Source organism: Narcine bancroftii, chromosome 7, assembly GCF_036971445.1.
Source record: "Narcine bancroftii isolate sNarBan1 chromosome 7, sNarBan1.hap1, whole genome shotgun sequence".
Taxonomy (NCBI): domain Eukaryota; kingdom Metazoa; phylum Chordata; class Chondrichthyes; order Torpediniformes; family Narcinidae; genus Narcine; species Narcine bancroftii.
Window position 1 is genome coordinate 197,985,988 of NC_091475.1, and position 17,987 is coordinate 198,003,974.

At 39.9% G+C, this 17,987-nt stretch overlaps 1 protein-coding gene across 3 annotated transcripts in view; it reads right to left on the reverse strand.

The window, feature by feature from the left end:
• cyfip1 (cytoplasmic FMR1 interacting protein 1) overlaps positions 1 to 17,987 on the reverse strand; it is a 146,284-nt gene that overhangs the window by 22,236 nt on the left and 106,061 nt on the right. For all 3 annotated transcript variants that reach the window (XM_069891924.1, XM_069891925.1, XM_069891926.1), the window contains 7 exons: positions 17,580 to 17,736; positions 12,015 to 12,111; positions 11,791 to 11,867; positions 11,588 to 11,696; positions 10,041 to 10,160; positions 8,442 to 8,641; positions 1,595 to 1,682 (listed from right to left, as the gene is read on the reverse strand). In XM_069891924.1, coding sequence (XP_069748025.1) covers positions 1,595 to 1,682; positions 8,442 to 8,641; positions 10,041 to 10,160; positions 11,588 to 11,696; positions 11,791 to 11,867; positions 12,015 to 12,111; positions 17,580 to 17,736 — 848 coding nt within the window. The remainder of the gene's footprint in view (positions 1 to 1,594; positions 1,683 to 8,441; positions 8,642 to 10,040; positions 10,161 to 11,587; positions 11,697 to 11,790; positions 11,868 to 12,014; positions 12,112 to 17,579; positions 17,737 to 17,987) is intronic.

Below are 17,987 nucleotides of genomic sequence, written 5' to 3' on the forward strand. Positions count from 1 at the left end.
CCAAATGAGGGGATATCCTCCTCCAAAATGCATTTGCTTTGAAGAGGTTGAACTATCTGAAAGCTTAAAAGTCAATTATTCACTCACTCTGCCTCTTAGACTTCCTTTCTTTCTTTTCAAAGACTCCTCATTGACTAAATTTTTAAGTCATCCATTCTAATGCCCCTTGACGTAGCTCAGCATCGAACGTTACCTGCTAATACCTCAGAGGTCCCATTTGATGTCTTGCCGTGTTAACTAAGCTACATCCATCCAAGTTACAGTCAATTTGGAAACAACCAAAAATAAAGAAAGGAGAGAAAATGCAAAACGACAAAACAAAAGGTAAACCTAAAAAGAATGAGAATTCGAGAGATAATTTTAAAAAACCTATTTCTTATGTTTGGACAACATAACTGCTGCATTTCACAATTTGCAATATAAACTCCAGGCTTCAAGATAGCCAAGTATGGAAAAGCTCTAATAATCCAGCAAACTTGGTCTTTGGTGATGCTAAACTTCTGGATTTCTGAATAATTGGATGCTACCATCACACTTTTAATTACAGTTGTTATTTTTTGAGATGTTCCACAAATTACAATAATTTTCCAGTGAAATCAGTAACTTGAAGGTGCTCAAGAACTGATGATTTTCAAGGACCTCCAAACAACGTGGTGAATCAAATGCCAAACAACGTGGTGAATCAAATGCCAAACAACGTGGTGAATCAAATGCCAAACAACGTGGTGAATCAAGTGCCAAACAACGTGGTGAATAAAGTGCCAAACAACGTGGTGAATCAAGTGCCAAACAACGTGGTGAATCAAGTGCCAAACAACGTGGTGAATCAAGTGCCAAACAGCGTGGTGAATCAAGTGCCAAACAGCGTGGTGAATCAAGTGCCAAACAACGTGGTGAATCAAGTGCCAAACAACGTGGTGAATCAAATGCCAAACAACGTGGTGAATCAAATGCCAAACAACGTGGTGAATCAAATGCCAAACAACGTGGTGAATCAAATGCCAAACAACGTGGTGAATCAAATGCCAAACAACGTGGTGAATCAAATGCCAAACAACGTGGTGAATCAAGAGCCAAACAACGTGGTGAATCAAGTGCCAAACAACGTGATGAATCAAATGCCAAACAACGTGGTGAATCAAATGCCAAACAACGTGGTGAATCAAATGCCAAACAACGTGGTGAATCAAATGCCAAACAACGTGGTGAATCAAATGCCAAACAACGTGGTGAATCAAATGCCAAACAATTGGAATTTCCAAATATTTCAACAGTGGGCCATTGGAATGTTACTGTATGCCCTTTTACTCTCTCCAAGTATCGATACAGAAACCTACTAGAAGATTAAAAGTTGTTCAGTGTGATTTATTCACACAAATTTATAAGGTTTAATTAATACTATTCTCTTGAATATTCAGAGGCTGCGATTGTTTCAAGTTCATATAGAACTTTAACAAAATGGTAAAAGTGCTCCATTAAATGGAGAATCAGCATTCTACTGGTTGAAACAAGTTTTTTTTATTTTTTTTTAGAACATTTAACACAAAATGCGAGTTACAATAAGGAAATAAAACATGGTACAGAATGTGCTAACCTTGGTTCCATACAAGTATTGTGGATGTGCATTTTGTTGCTTATCTCTTTGAAACTCTTGAGAGAAGGGCAGAACAGTCCGCACAAACCTATGCAATAAGAACACCAACGTAAGATGAGGAATGTGAAATTGTTCATTATGGCAGGAAATAAAATGCTTGTGACCTAAATTGATTAGTTTTTTTCTCCCCACAGGTATAATTACAATGTGTGACCTGATGCAAATATGAAAAAAAATCTTAAATTCTTTAACAGTTAATTGCAAAGTATACATTCCAAGTATGACTGTTTAGTTGAACAGTGATATCAATGTCATTAGGTTGAATGAAACATTGCCTGATGGAGGTTGCAAAAAAAAACAGGTAAAGCAATGATACTGCCACCCACTGGTGGCAAGGAAGCACTATATTTTGCTTCACCAGCCTCATCTGTTCTGGTATTAGTTTGCCTTCAAGATCTTGAAATGGCTGAAAGTGCATGTGGGAAAAAAAAAGCTTTGGAAGTACAATGACCTTGGTAACGTAGACTGATTCAGTTGTTCATTTACATTCAGCCATGATTCTCAACCAGCCAAAAAAACTGAAACGACTATTAGTTTTTCCATGCAAATCTCACCAGCTTGGTGGGCAAATGTTGGGCAGAACACTTGAAAAATTCCATGACTCGAAATGAAGACCCTCTATTTAAATAGGGAGACAAACAGCAGCAGACTAGAAGTCAACTAGATTAACATCTGTCACAGAAAAAATATTAGAAGCTACCGGGTAAAGCCATTACAGCAGGGCACTAAGAAACATTCAGGGAAATTAGGCAAAGTCAACGTGATTTTGCAAAAGTGAAATCATGTTTGATCAATAAATTGGAGATCTTTGAAGTTGTAATGAGCACTGAACAAAAGGGAATCAGTAAATGAAATACACTTATATTTTGAAAAGGCCTTTGATAAGGTGCTGCACAGAAGGCTATTGCAGAACAGGTAACATGTTGAAATGATAATGACCATAATGCACTGCTGAACAATGGGCATGTTTTTTTTTCTCTGGTTGACGAAATAATGAGTTGAATGCCACAGGAATCAGTGCCGGGCTCTCCACTTTTTTGTTAAATCTATCTAAATATTTGGATGAAGGCATCAAAATTATGGTCACTAAATTTGGTAATATAAAGGATAGGTAGGAAAACATGTTGTGTAGAGTATGAAAAAATTACAAATGATATAGATAGGTTAAGTGCATGGGCAACGATGTGGTAAACACCAATGTAAGATGAGGAATGTGAAATTATTCATTATGGCAGGAAATAAAATGCTTGTTACCTAAATGAGAGATTGCAGAGGTCTGATTGACCAATTGCAAGATTCTCAAAAGGCTTGTCAGTACAGTGAGTAATTAGGGAAGTTAACACAAATCTTATTGTAGTTATACCAGGAACGGGCAGGTTCCCTCACGAGGTAAGGTTTGACAGGCTAGGTTTGTCCTTTGAATTTTTGGAAGTATAGTACAATTCTGATTATCCGAAATCCTCAGTTATCCAAAATTTTTTTGGAGCACCTGACTGGGGACGTTGGGCTCCTGGTAGCGGCAGCAGCGGACCTTGGGCTCCAGGTGGCAATGGACCTAGGGCTCCTGGGCAAGAGCAGGGCCACGGAGGGAGGTATTAGTAATCGGCAGTGGCCAGCATTTTTTTGGTGAGAATTAAAACTATTTGTTGTTGTTTCAACACTATTACAAATGATTTGCTGTTGCTTCTGGACTGTTTAAAAAAAAGACCAGTTCACCCAAAAAACCGTTTATCCGAAATAAATTTTGGATAATCGGAGTTGTACTGTATATCTTCCTTAAAAGATGGCAAAAAACAGTGAATACATTTTTAACAGAAGTGTGCAACTCAAAATCTATAGGTTGGGAGAGAGAAACGACTTGGATCAAAAAGGGACAGGGTTGATAGGGGATTATGGTATTGTTCAGGATAGAATTATGGTCACAAAAGGAAATTGAAAGCCAGTTCCTGACAAAATGGAATACTTCAAAGACCCAGACAAAAATAAATAAAATTTGATGAATGATAAAAGAATGTACACAGATTTTAATGCTACATAGAATAGAAGCAGGCAACATAAATATCAAACACAGAACACTACAGCATGTACGTAAATGAAAATTTTTAAAACTGCAGACATTGTAAATTTGAAATAAAATCTAAACATGTTGGAAACGATCAGGTGGTCAGGCAACATCTGTGGATAGAAACATTTTGCTTTTCAATATGAGATCCTTAATTAGAATTTAAATAACCGATGCTGAAATTTTATTCATTAACTCAGCATAAATGACTGCCTAATTAAATTCCTATGGGCACCTTACTACATCAAATGATACTATTGTAGTGGGGTCGCTGCAGTTATACCTCGAGGTTGAAAGACTTACACACCAAGGAGGTGTAATTGACAACGGCTTTATTGGGCTGCAGCTCTGCCTTTTACAGGCATCTGGCTGTGTCACCACTGTGGCAATGGCTTGAGTGAGGCCGACTGCTGATTGGCTGTCCTGGATGTGCAGGCCTGGATTGGACCCCCTGCGATCCACTGGCGGGGATTGGCCGATTTGACCGCTATTCCTGCAGTCTATGGAAGCGAGTGTCTCATTCCGCATGTTGTCTACCCAATCGTCGTTGTCGACGGTTGTTTGCTGTGTCAGCCTGTGGAGCAGGCCGTGGGCCTTCAAGATCTCTCCCCCCCCCCCCCCCCCCCAAGAACCAGCGATCAGGATACTGTCTTTTGCAGCTGACCCCTGCACCGTAGGGTCGGGTGAGTAATTGGTTGGTTAATGTTCAAATGGGCCGGTTTCAGCCGGTCGAGCATGCAGGTCTCCTCCCTGTCACCAATGTCCAACACGCAGATGGAGCCATTGTGCCTGATGAAGTGGCTAAAGAGATGGCCAGTGGAGTCCCCGTTGGACAAAAATGCAAAGTTCTTTGGGGCAAAGGTGCTGGCTTGCCCATGAGCTCTGGGCTTTACTAGGGCTAGTGAGCTCAGATGCTTGGCAGTCATTGTAGCCATTGAGACATTGTAGCCGCCAGGAGCTCCCCCAAGTCCTCAGAAGCCAGTTGACAAGGGGTGCGCCATAGACCAACTTGGCAGAGGATGCCTCCAGATCCTCTTGGGGTGGTGTGGATGCCTAGGAGGACCCAAGGGAGTTTGTTGGCCCAGTTAGTGGGCCATCAGAATGTCTTCAGGTGTCGGTGGAACCTCTTCACCAGTCCGATGGCTTGAGTGGTATGCTGTGGTGTGGTGGAGTTGAATCCCCAGGGCATTTGCTAAGGCAAGCCACAGGTAGGAAGTGAAGTGGACCCCCTTGTCAAATGTGTTCGTAGACCCCAAAACGTGCCACCCAGGCGTTCAGTAATGCCCATGCATGTCTCCATGGAGATTTCAGGTAGCAGCACCGCCTCTAGTCATTTGGTCGACCATGGTCAATAGATAATGTGCATCTCTGGATATAGGTAGAGGCCCCACAATGTCTATGTGCATGTGGCTGAAATGGCGGCATGTTGGTTTGAAAGGTTTTGGTAGGCCTGGTACTGAGCACGTTTTGGCCCACTGAGTGATCACTTTATGGACGCCGTGCCAAACATACCTGTTGGCCATCATTCTAACTGTAGTCCTGATAGTGGGGTAAGCCAAATTGTGGACCAAATCGAAAACTTGCCTCCTCCATGTGACTGGAATGACAGGGCGCAATTTACCAGTTGAGATGTCACAGAGCAGATAGCAGTTATCTAGGGCGATATGCTGCACATCAGCCAGCGCCGCATAGTCGATACCCAGTGGGGGGGGGAAGAGGGGGTCCGTGCACTGCTAGGATAACCGGAGGGAATAGGGCATCGGATAGCACATTGGACTTGCCAGTGATATGTTCAATGTCTGTCAAAAATCAGATATGTAGGACAAGTGCCGCTGTTGCCTGGCTGACCACAGGTCTGGCACCTTGCTGAAACCAAAGACAAGTGGTTTGTGGTCTGTGTAAATTTTGAACTTACTGCTCTCCAGAAAGTAACAGAAATGCCGAATTGCCTGGTATAGCATTAGCAGCTCCCTATCAAAGGCACTGTACTTCAGCTATGGTGGCCTGAGATATTTACTGAAAAATCCCAGCAGCTGCCACTGTCCGTTAACCAGTTGCTCAAGTACACCCCTGACCATTGTGCTGGAGGCGTCTACCGTGAGGGCGGTCGGGGCATCTGTCCTTGGATGCACAAGGAGGGTGGCTTTGGTTAGGGTGTCTGGTTGCTTGGAAAGCCTTGGTCGCCTCCCGTGTCCATTGAAAATCTTTACTGGATCCTGCCATGAAGGGAAATAGCAGACTCATGATGCGGGCCACTGCAAGTACGAAGTGATGATAAAAAATGGCCATACCAGCAAACCCTTGCAGTCCCTTCACAGTTGTTGGTCTGGGGAAGGAACGAATAGTGTCCATTTGGTGGGTAATGACCTGGCTCCATGTTGGTCAATGCGATGGCCCAGGAAATCAATCGTCTCTTGGCCAAACTGGCACTTGGCCGGATTGATGATTAAACCAAACTCACTTAGCCTGGAGAACAATAGTCTCAAGTGAGTGGCGTGCTCGGTGCAGGTGTGGCTGGCTATTAAAATGTCATCAAGGTAGACGAAGGCAAAGTGCAGATCCCGGCCCACTGTGTCCATCAACCTTTGGAAATTCTGAGCCGCATTTTTCAGCGCGAATTGCATGCGGAGGAATTCAAACAATCCAAAGGGAGTTATGATGGCAGTTTTGGGAATGTCATCAGGGTGGACTGGGATCTGATGATAATCCCTAATGAGGTCCACCTTAAAGAATATCCATGTCTCTAGCAGATTAGCGGTGAAGTCCTGGATTATGGGGCACAGGATACCTGTCAGACGTAGTAGCCTCGTTTAGGCAGTGGCAGTCTCTGCACAACCTCCAACCTCCCACTGTCTTAGGTACCATATGGAGGGAGGAGGCCCATAGTCTATTGAAGCACCACACAATGACAAGTTCCTCCATCTTTCGAAACTCTTCTCAAGCCAGGTTGAGTTTCTCGGGGGGGAGGGGGGGGGAAGACGCCATGCTCTGGCTTGGAGTGGAGGGGGAGGGCCCTCCATAATAATTTGGTGTCTCATCCAGTGTTTAGGTTCCACAGAGTTGAAATAGGGCATAGTGATGGAGAGGAAATTAGTTGTTGGCAGTACTCACTGAGTGCAGATGGGGGTTAGTAAGTTAGGTGCCCTTGAGCGAGTGTCTGAAATGTCCGGGAGTGTACCAGCTGACACCAGTAGCGAGTTAGCTCTCAGGAAATCGACACTCAGTAACGGTTGTTGCACGGCCGCCACCATAAACTTCCAAGTTAATTGTCTGTATCCAAAGTGGAGGGCAACTGTATGGGTGCCAAATGTCTGAATGTTTGCGGCTTGAAGTTCTCTGCCCACCTTCCTGCTGCAGGCTTCTGGGCTGAATAGGGGAAGGATGCTGTACTGTGCCCTGGTGTCCATCAAGAAACATCAGCCTGACAGGGAGTCTTGGATATGGAGGAGGCCGTGCAGTTGGCTGGTCATCGCAGCCATCAACGACGGCCGGCCTTGGCATTTCCCTGGAATGCACAGTGGGAGTGGCATCGACGGTACCCCACCGTTGATGATAAAAACAGAACTTCTCATTGAAGGGTTGCATCAATCGGGTGGTTGGTTGGTCAGACAGCTGGCTTCTTGGCCGGGTATTGCTGATGAGGTGCCGTCACCTGTTTAAGCAAAGCACGTCTGCTCGGGCAGCCACCTTCCAGGGGCTGTCAAAGTCTTCTTCTGCAATAAGCAGGTAGATCACCTTAGGCAGCCACACCAGAAAGATTTGCTGGAACAGCGGGAAAGAGGTGTGGGCATAATTGAGAGCGAGCATTTCGCTCATGGGGGCAGAAGGGGCCCTGTCCCCCAAACCATCGAAGTGCAGCAGTCAGGCAGCGGACTTGCGCTTCGAGAGCCCGAAAGTGCAGGTTAATAGCTCCTTGATGGCCAGATACATCCCGTGCTTCAGGGGCTGCTTTGAGGAAGTCAATGATACAGGCTTCGGTGTCTTGATCGAAAGCACTGACCACATGGTAGTAGAGAGTATCATCTGCAGAGACCCGGGCAATGGTGAACTGCACCTTGGCCTGCTGGAACCACACCCATGGTTGCAACGTCTAGAAACCGGCAGCTTCAACGCTACGGTGTTGATCGCAGGCTGTTCCTCCATCATTGGGTCCAAAGCACTGTTTGGACCAGTCGGGGTCACCAGTATAGTGGGGTCGCTACAGTTATAGTTTGAGGTTGAAAGAAGACTCACACACCAAGTGAGTGTAATCAACAGTGGCTTTATTGGGCTGCAGATCTGTCTTTTACCGTGTCACCACCAAGGCATGGCTTGAGTGAGGCCAACTGCTGATTGGTTGTCCCAGATGAGTGGGCACGGATTGGACCCCCTGCGATCCGCTGGCCGTGATTGGCCGATTCGACTGCTATTCCTGCGGCCTATGGGAGCCTCTGCGACCCGCTACATGGTATAAATTTAAAATGTTAGCTAATAGTTATGAATTGCTTGTACCATGTCACAGGAAAAGGCCATAAGGAAATCAGTGTCCTGGACAAACGCTGGTTTGCATCTACCTCATTTAAATTGATCAAAGGTTATACTATATTATGTACTACGTGTCTTACACAAAATAAAACAAAATTTCAATTAGTGCAAGTCCTGGTGACAAAGCCTGAAATCATTGAGCCAATTATCAGAGAGATGATGTCACAATTTTATACTCGTATAATTAAAACAGAGTCAAACCTTTGTGTGGAGCCATTGTAACAGTAGTTTGGAAGGAAATCGTAATTGAGCTCCCAGAAAACATGAAGTGTTATTCTTCCATATGGTGCTGATACATTGTGATTGGCTTCCCTGAACATAGCATCAAAACTGTCCAGGGTTAAGTATCTACTAAGCAACTTGTGGCTCATACGGTTGACTTCCACCAGACCTTCAAGTTCCTAAAGAACCAAAATCAGAATAAAATAAGTGCTCAATATTATAAATTAGACATCTGAAGCTTGAGCAATCAACTTGCCTCAAGGTTTACTGGGTAAAGGCATTGTACTATATGTTGGGATTCAGAATCTGGCAGTGACAGACTTGCAAAATTTTGTCCAACACCCCACCTTTCTCCCCATTATTCTGCACATTTGTTCTCCAAGCATGTCCAACTTTCAAGATTCAATTACATCTGCTTTCCATTTATTAATTTTCCTTTGTAAACAAAATTTGTAATTTCTTCCCTTACATCTTATCCAAATCAAAACTGCACAATTTTTATTATTACATTCAATGAAAAAGTCCAATTTTAAAAATTAAGCTGAAATGGATTCCTGGAGAAAATCTGGAGATGGGTTATAAATTTCCCTTGAGATGTTAAATCTATCAATTCAAGTTAATATGACCAAGATTATTTTTATGAGAAAAGTTGGGGAAATGATCAGGACTTTATGTCCATCAATGCTATACCATGGTGACATAGTCATATGAAACACCAGACTGTCCTCACAGTTTTTTTATTATATAAAGGCTTCATATAATTTTACTAATGCAATTCTTTCAAGGCAGGCAATAGATTCTATTGCAAAAGAGTGCATTTGCATAACCATAACATTAAACCCCCCCCCCCCCCCCAATAAAATCTCATTGTTGCTTGCAGAATTGCATCTCTGGTTATCAGAGATCAAAATACTGTCAATGAGTAGCTTACTGTTTAGTAGAAGGCTGCGTAATGATACAAGGGGTAAAATGAGCAAAACAGCAGAATGAAAGTGACAAAAATGTATTTAAACACAACACAAATAGTTTCAATGCTTTTCATAGCTTCATTTTTTTTTAAATACAGTACACATCTTCTAAAGTACAGTACACATCTCTAAAGTACAGTACACATCTTCTAAAGTACAGTACACATCTCTAAAGTACAGTACACATCTCTAAAGTACAGTACACATCTTCTAAAGTACAGTACACATCTTCTAAAGTACAGTATACATCTTCTAAAGTACAGTACACTTCTCTGAAGTACAGTACACATCTTCTAAAGTACAGTACACATCTCTAAGGTACAGTACACATCTTCTAAAGTACAGTACACATCTCTAAAGTACAGTACACATCTTCTAAAGTACAGTACACATCTCTAAAGTACAGCACACATCTTCTAAAGTACAGTACACATCTCTAAAGTACAGTACACATCTTCTAAAGTACAGTACACATCTCTAAAGTACAGTACACATCTTCTAAAGTACAGTACACATCTTCTAAATAAATAAATACAGCGCACCTCTTCTAAATAAATAAATAGATACAGTGCACCTCTTTTAAATAAATAAATAAATACAGTGCACCTACCACAATGGAAGTGAGGTCTTCACTCTCAAAACGTGTAATTGCCAATTCCAATGATTTGTACATTGCTGCCGAAATTCTTTGAGTGATTAGTCGATTCAAGTCTATTGATCTACCAAGAAGCTAATCATTCAAAAGATTTAGAATATTAATACATCAAGATTAATTAAGTATCTGACACAGAACAAAATGACCAGAATCAAGAATTTTCCCTGTTTTTCTGAGATGGTTGAAAGTAAGTATCTCCAAACATGAGGTGATAAAATAAACTGAAGGTAGAACGGTGGATATAGTCTACATGGATTTTAGAAATGCGTTTGGCTAGGTTCCCCATCTTCCAAAAAGTCAGGAGGCATGGGGTCCATAGAAACCTGGCTGCATAGATTTCTGTATTGGCTTGCCCATATAAGGCAGAGAGTGGTAGTAGATGGAGCGTAGTCTAACTAGAGGTCAGTGGTTTGTGGCATTCCTTGGGGGTATGTTTTGGGACCTCTGCTCCTGGTGATTTTAATAAATAACTTGGATGAGGAAGTTAGGGGAAGGTTATTACATTTGCAGACAACTCAAAGACTTTGGATAGTTTAAGAGGGCTGTCATGGATGACAACATGATATGGACAGGATGCATACTTGGGTGGAGAATTTAAAGGTGGAGGTCAACCTAGAAAAGTGTGAAATTATACATTTTGGAAGATCGAAGTCGAAGTACAAGGTTACTGGGAGAATTTTTAGCAGAGTGAAGGAACAGAGATCTTGAAATCGCAAGACCACAGCTCCTTCAAAGCTGCTGCAAAGGTTACAGGGTGCTTAACAAGGTGTAGGATGTGCTGGGGATTGAGTTCAAGAACCGTGAAGGAATGTTGCAGTATTATAAATCTCTGGTGAGACAACAATCAGTTCTGGTTACTTCATTATAGAAAGGATGTTGAAGCTTTATAGAGGGTGCAGAGATGATTTACCATTATACTGCATGGATTGTAGAAAATATCTGAGGAAAGGTTGAGAGAGCTTGGGTTTTTCTCTTAGTAGCGATGGAGAATTAGAGGAAATAATAGAAGTGTATAAGGTTATGAAGGGCAGGATGGTTATGGCCAGTACTAAAGGACAGCTAAGATTAGTGGAGGAAAATTTTGGGGAGATATCAAAAGTAGGTTTTTTTTAAAAACACACAGTGGTGGGTATCTGGAATGCACTGTCAGGGGTAGTGGTTGAGGCTGACACAAGAGGAACATTTAATAGACAGGCAGATGGATGAACAAAAAATTAGAGTAGTTATGGAGTATGAGGGAGGAAGGGTTATTAGATTGACAGGGTGTGGTCGGTTTATGTAGGTTGGCACAACATTGTGAATGGGAGGGCCTGTACTGAGATGTACTGCTCTATTTTTCATAATTTGCATTACAAAAAAGACAACAACAATCATTTGAATGGATCTTATGAAACAGAAAAGGGTTATATAAAGATTTAATCTCATCTTTCATTTTTATGTTTTTTTTTCCTGCAGCACAGCATTTGAGCTTTCAATTTTGTACAAAGAAAAGGAGCCCTTACCTGAACATGCTTTTGCTTCAATAAAGTCTCATATCTATTTGATGGAGGCATTGGTATAGGTGTTCCTTGATTCTTGCATTCTGCTCGCAGCCTCTTATCTAAAAGGAGGCTGAAGAAAATAATCACAATATTGTAAAATCATTCAAATGCAGCAACTTTTACTGCACATTTTCTAAAATATGAATATTGGTTTTCAACATTACCTGCCTGCCAGAATCTTGTAGTAGGCAAATATCTGGTCAGCCAACTTGTACACAAATTGGTCAAAGCAGAGATTGACCTAAAAATGCACACAAAAATATTTACTATCTGACATAAAACCTGACCAGTGAAATTCAATTCAAATTTACAAATCCTCAGCTTGTGAGTTAAATACTCAATAAAAGATACAAACAGAATTAATTTAAAAAAAAACATTAAAAATTACCTCAGCTTCAATCTCATCATAAAGGAACTGCTTTTTGAATTTAGTAAGAGCATAATGGGCGCTGTCATTGTACAGGTCCAAAGAATAGAGCACATATCTACAACAAAAAATATTAGGGTTTAACATGCTTGCTCAATGATTATTTTTCAGACGGCAGCTCCTAATATTAAGGTAAGATCCACCAACTAAACTTATAAGAAGGATTTTATGGAGAAAGACAAAGAGAAAATGGCGAATGTAAAAAAAAACCGCGAAAAGTTTTAATAAACAAAAAATTAAAAAAATCGCCATTTTCAGTAACTCAGAAATAAAATAGTAAAGAATATAATCATATTATTAGTATAGATTAATATAAACTCAATGATTATTTTTGTAAACTTTGAAAGTCATAGCAATTAAAATTTGTTAGTCTAATTAAGTCATCACCTGGTTCTTGCTTACATTCGATCTTCAGTGAAACTTTTACCTTTGTTTGCAAGCATCCCTTTATCTCTGTCCCAGATCCATCTTTAGGATACATTCATATTCTTCCACTTCTGGTCTGTAACTTCAGCTGCTGAACCCCTAATTTCTCCTTCCAAATCAAGTCCACTCATCCCTCCCCACCAATCATTCCCTTGGGACCTACCACTGTGACTGCAGGAGATGCTCCACTTGCACCCACGCCTCCTCCCTCACGACCACTCGGATCCCAAACAATCCTTGCAAGTTAAGTAACATTTCACTTGTGAATCTGCAGGGGTCATCTACTGCGACTGGTGCTCCCATTGTGGTCTCCTCGACATTAGCAAGAGATTGTTTTGTTGAGCATCTTGGTTCGGCCCGCTGCAATAGCGTGGATCTCCCAGTGGCCACCCATTTCAATTCTCAATCTCATTCCCTTGCTCACATGTTTGTCCATGGTCTTATGCACTGCCAGACTGAGACCACCCATAAATTGGAGGAAGAACACCTTATCTTCTGACTGGGATGATGAGTAGTAAAAAATAGGGGGAGTTGTGGATAATGAAGATAGTTTTCAGGTACTGCAGAAGGATTTGGACTGCTTAGATGAGTGGGGTGAAAGATGGCAGATGGAGTTTAATATCGATGAGTGTGAGGTACTTCAAATTGAGAAGAATAATCAAAACAGGGCAAATGCAGTGAAGAGGAGATCAATGAGGAATACAGAGAGATCTTGGAATAACAGTTCATCGTTCTTTGAAAGTGGATTCTCATGTAGATAGGGTGGTAAAGAAAGCTTTTGTATGCTGGCCTTTATAAATAAAAGCATAGAATATAGGAGCTGGGAGGTGATGTTGAGACTGTTCAAGGCTTTGGTGAGGCCAAATTTGGAATACTGTGTGCAGTTCTGGTCCCCAAATTATAGGAAGGATATCAATAAGGTAGAGAGGGTGCAGAGAAGATTTACTAAAATGTTGCCTGGATTGCAGTATCTAGAATACAAAGAAAGATTGAGTCGACTGGGTCTTTATTCAAGCTAAAACCTGATGAGCTCTTTCCCCTAATTCATAATATCTTTTTCTCTGAAGCTTCTCAAATTTATGTCCATAATGAATTATATCATAATTTCATATTAATCAACTTTTTTAAAATCTCTGTTGAATTCTTTTGTAAACCTTTTTTCTAAGATTTCTATCTCCTTCTCCAATTTATTAAATTCAGATGAATATAGTTTCTTAAATTTAGAATAAAGCTAATAATTTATCCATTTTAATATGCCTTCAAGGCATCCCATAAAAAAATTTACTATTAACTGAATCCATATTTATTTTCAAAAATTGCTGTATTTGATTACTTATAAACAAAATTCTACATTTTTTAACAACAAAGAATGAAATCTCCATTGGTAAATCTATTCTAAAGCTGGACAGATAAAACACGACCTTGTAATTGCACCGATATTAAAAATAAATCTAATCTAGAATAAGAATCATATCAAAATGAATAAAACAAAAAATATTCTTCTTGAGGATTTAATCGCCTCCATATATCGACTAAATTCATATCTTTCATTAACATTAACAACAGTTTTGCCATTTTAGTCCTAGTTACAGTTTTCGGAGATTTATCCGATAATGGATCTAAACAACAATTAAAGTCACCCCTAATCTTAACTTTTTTCATATGCCTGATTCAAATTAAGAATCTAACATAAATTTCTCATCTTCTACATTAGGAGCATAAATATCAAAGTCCACAATTCCAAACAAATTTTACAATTTACAACTAAAAGTCTACCAACTGATTCAATTACTGATTCCAACTTAAATGGTAGTTTCTTATTAATCAAAATAGCTACACTTCTTGCTTTAGAATTAAATGAAGAAGCTATAACCTGACCAACCCAATCTCTTTTTAGTTTCTGATGTTTCTTCTCAGTTAAATGTGTTTCTTGCAAAAAAAATTAATATCAACTTTAAACTTTTTTAATATAAGCCAAAACTCTTTTTCCTCTTAATTGTATTATTGAGCCCATTAACATTAAAAACAGCAAAATTTAAATTGATCATCATCTTAATTTATCTCATAAAAACCTTCATGCCCCATGTAATGGGACTCCAATCCATGATCAATATACAAAAAAAATGATACATCTCCTCAATAAAAATAAAAGAAAAAGGAAAAAAAAACTCTAACAACAAAAAAATGTACTGTACCACAGTACTACCTCCTAATGCCACAAAGTGGCCAACAACTTCGGAAGAAGAAGCAAACAAAAGCACCTCCCCCGAACAATCAATCAAAAACAGTAAGAAAATAATTTCAAGTATGATCAGTTTCCTCAAAATCTCTGTTAACTTGATCATCGTCAATGTCAATTTCAAACAAATGGTGACATTCCCTCTCTTGCACACCCTACTTATTCTCCTCTTGCACAGGTTTCAATTGTTGAGAAAAACCTTCTTGACTTTTCTTCTGTTTATTATCAGACAAAGAATGAGCAAATGTAAGAGCTTCAGTATCATCGCTAAAAAACTTCTCAAAAAGCAAATTTCTTCCATAAAACACCATTGGCAGAATAAAACTCCTTATAACGTTTAGCTTGACTCAAATCGCATAGAAACAAAAACTCTAATTCTTGACCACCAAAGGACACTGATTTATTTCTTGCATTTTGAACTGCAACCTGTAAAATCAGCTTCTATCTTGATAGAATTAATACGGAACGTGGCGGGTGTCCAGGAAAAGGCTTTTTCCTAATTGCTCTATGAACTCTATCCAGTTCTAAACTATTTGGAAAATATTCCTTTCCGAAAACATCAGGAATTTATTTCTGAAAAAAAATTGCACTCTTCAAAATCTTCAGGTAACCCAACAATTTTAACATTATTCCTTCGACTCTGATTCTTCAAAGCATCAATCTTTTTTAATAAATGATTTTGTAGCATTTCCCATCTAGTCAAATAATCCTCTTTCTTTTCTTTATGTTGTCAACATCATCATGAGAATCATGAAAATCCCCTTCAATCTTAACTTTATCCTGTACTTTATCCACTAGCTTCACACACTTTGCCACATCAGTCTTAATGGTTAGCATATACTCCTTCATGATAGTAAATTGATTAATAAATAAAAACCTTGCTTTGACATAATTTCAATTTGTTTAGACAAAGTATCTAACTGAATTGCAAGGTCTTGATAATGAGAAGTTTCAGACTTCTCCTGAACATATTTAGATGAGGGCATACCCTTATATATCAGTTTCCTCTTCCTCTGTGCCTGGATAAGCCTCTTCTTCTTCAGTTCCAATGATGACTTCACCTTCTTTTCCTCCATAGAAAGTAACGGCATCTCAACCCGTCCGCGGGGTCTAGACCTCTGCCTCAACAGTCCAGCATCACTGGGCTGCGAGATCAGTCCCTTCCGCACAACAGGCCGAGCTTGATGTAATGCGCATGTGCGATTGTTCTTCACAGTCCAGGGGACGATGTCTCCGGGCTCCAGCGCCATCTTCGCCGGCGCTCCGAGGAGTTGGCGCCGTAGTCAATTATACCTTCCCTGAAGATGGTCTCTGTGGACGCAGATGATGAGAAATCGACCCTCCAGGCTCCATCTCAAAAGTAGGTGAAAATTCTTCAGTAGTTGATGGTTGCTTCTGGATCTTTTTTTTAACCATTTGAGACTTTGATTTTTTTTCATTATTGCAGTTAACAGTGCTTTATAAAAATACTTTAATTTTTTTTAAATTAACAAAACTTTTTTTTTAAAAATAGGATTTTTAGCAGTTCTGTTGGGAGAGGTATCTCCTCACATCTCCCACCTACGCCATCACACCACGCTCCCCTTTCACACAAACTTGATAAATTCTTACCTCGTCTCTTATCATATCCAATTAACACTTTTTATTAGTCTGGATTCCTCCCCCATTACATTCTGAGACTTTCTTAGATTTTCTGCTTCTGGCTTATTCCTTGGAGAAGGGCTCAGATCTTTTCCTCTGCAAATTGGAGGAAAAACACCTCATATTCCATCTGGGCACACTCCAACCAGATGGCATTAAAAGCTACTTCTCGGGTTTCCATTAGCCCCCATCCCAGTCTCTTTCCCTCCAGCTGACAGAGCATTTCTCTCCTGCATTCCTGTCCATGTCCACTTCTTTGCTATTGGCCTGTGGTCCTCTCCCAGCTTCCCTACCTCCACCTTTTTATTCAGGATCCTGCCTGCTTTTTGCACATACCTTACTTAATGAAGGGCTCAGGCCTGAAACATTGGTTATAATCTTTGCCTCCTATGGAAGCTGTGGGACCTGCTGAATTTCTCCAGCATCGTAGTATTTTAAGGCTTTGGGGCATGAAAAGTGGCATCCAGCATCAGACATTTACTGACTTCTTATCATGAACCCCAGTGCTGAAATTGACCTTCTACATTAACAGTGGCCTTTCTTAGCCATTTCTGGACTAGGCAAGTCCTCTATGCATTCAAACAGCATTCCAGTGTCTCTGGAATAATTAAAGCTGAATTTGTACTGCATGCCAAATTATGACACAAGTTCAATAACAGCCACTGCCATCTATACCTTGCACCAATTATTGCTTAGTTGCAAAAATATCCAGAAGCGACATAAAGAGTAAACTTATTCAATAAATTGTATTGGAAAAGCTATGAAACCATTTATACTGCATACTATTAATCAAAAATTATAATGGCATGATGGTTCTTGAAGTTTTTAAAAGTTTATTGCATGTCACTGTTAATCCTTTTATTACATTGGTCTGTCTCATCACATAATCGGCCCAAGGTTTTTGTCAAAAATGATTTAGCCAAATAAAAACAGAATTAACTGAAGACAGCTCACTATTTCTCCATCAACACCAAACGTAGTCTTTTGTCCGAGGATTATTTATCTCCCTTTGAACACTGTTTCTACCCCACTCTATTCTTTGGGAAAGCTCATTTCAATATTGGAAAAATCAGCAATGCAAATAAAGATGCTAAATTAGGTTTCATTACCATTAGGGTTCAATTCTACTATTGTCAAATGCCTGTGCTATGTAATGAGCTTCACTGGAAAAATTCCTTTCCTTGTACACTAGCATGTCAAAGAATTAATTAAAATCTTACTCCATCATGGAAGCTTCTTTGGTCTCCAAGATATGATCAGTCAAGATCCAGGGCATTGACATCTCAATAGGAAATTGAATTCTTCTTCCCATTGTCAATTCAAGAAAAAACTCTCTGAACCAAAGCTGAGACAGATCACAGCATTGTTGAAGCGTTTCTTAATGAAAAAGAAAGTTCAGTTTCAGACGTAAATTTCTTAAAATTATACTTCATAATGATTAGAAATAGTGATTTTACAATATCATGCAAAATAGCTGTTTATCCAATGTTGTCCTCTCATTTGTTAAACCATTTTAACATTATAAATAATCTAGAGATACAGGCTTAAAAAATCCTAACACCAAGCATAAAATAGTAAGATAGAACTTAGTGCTGGAAGAAAAGCACTTGGACTCGATAATGATGTAC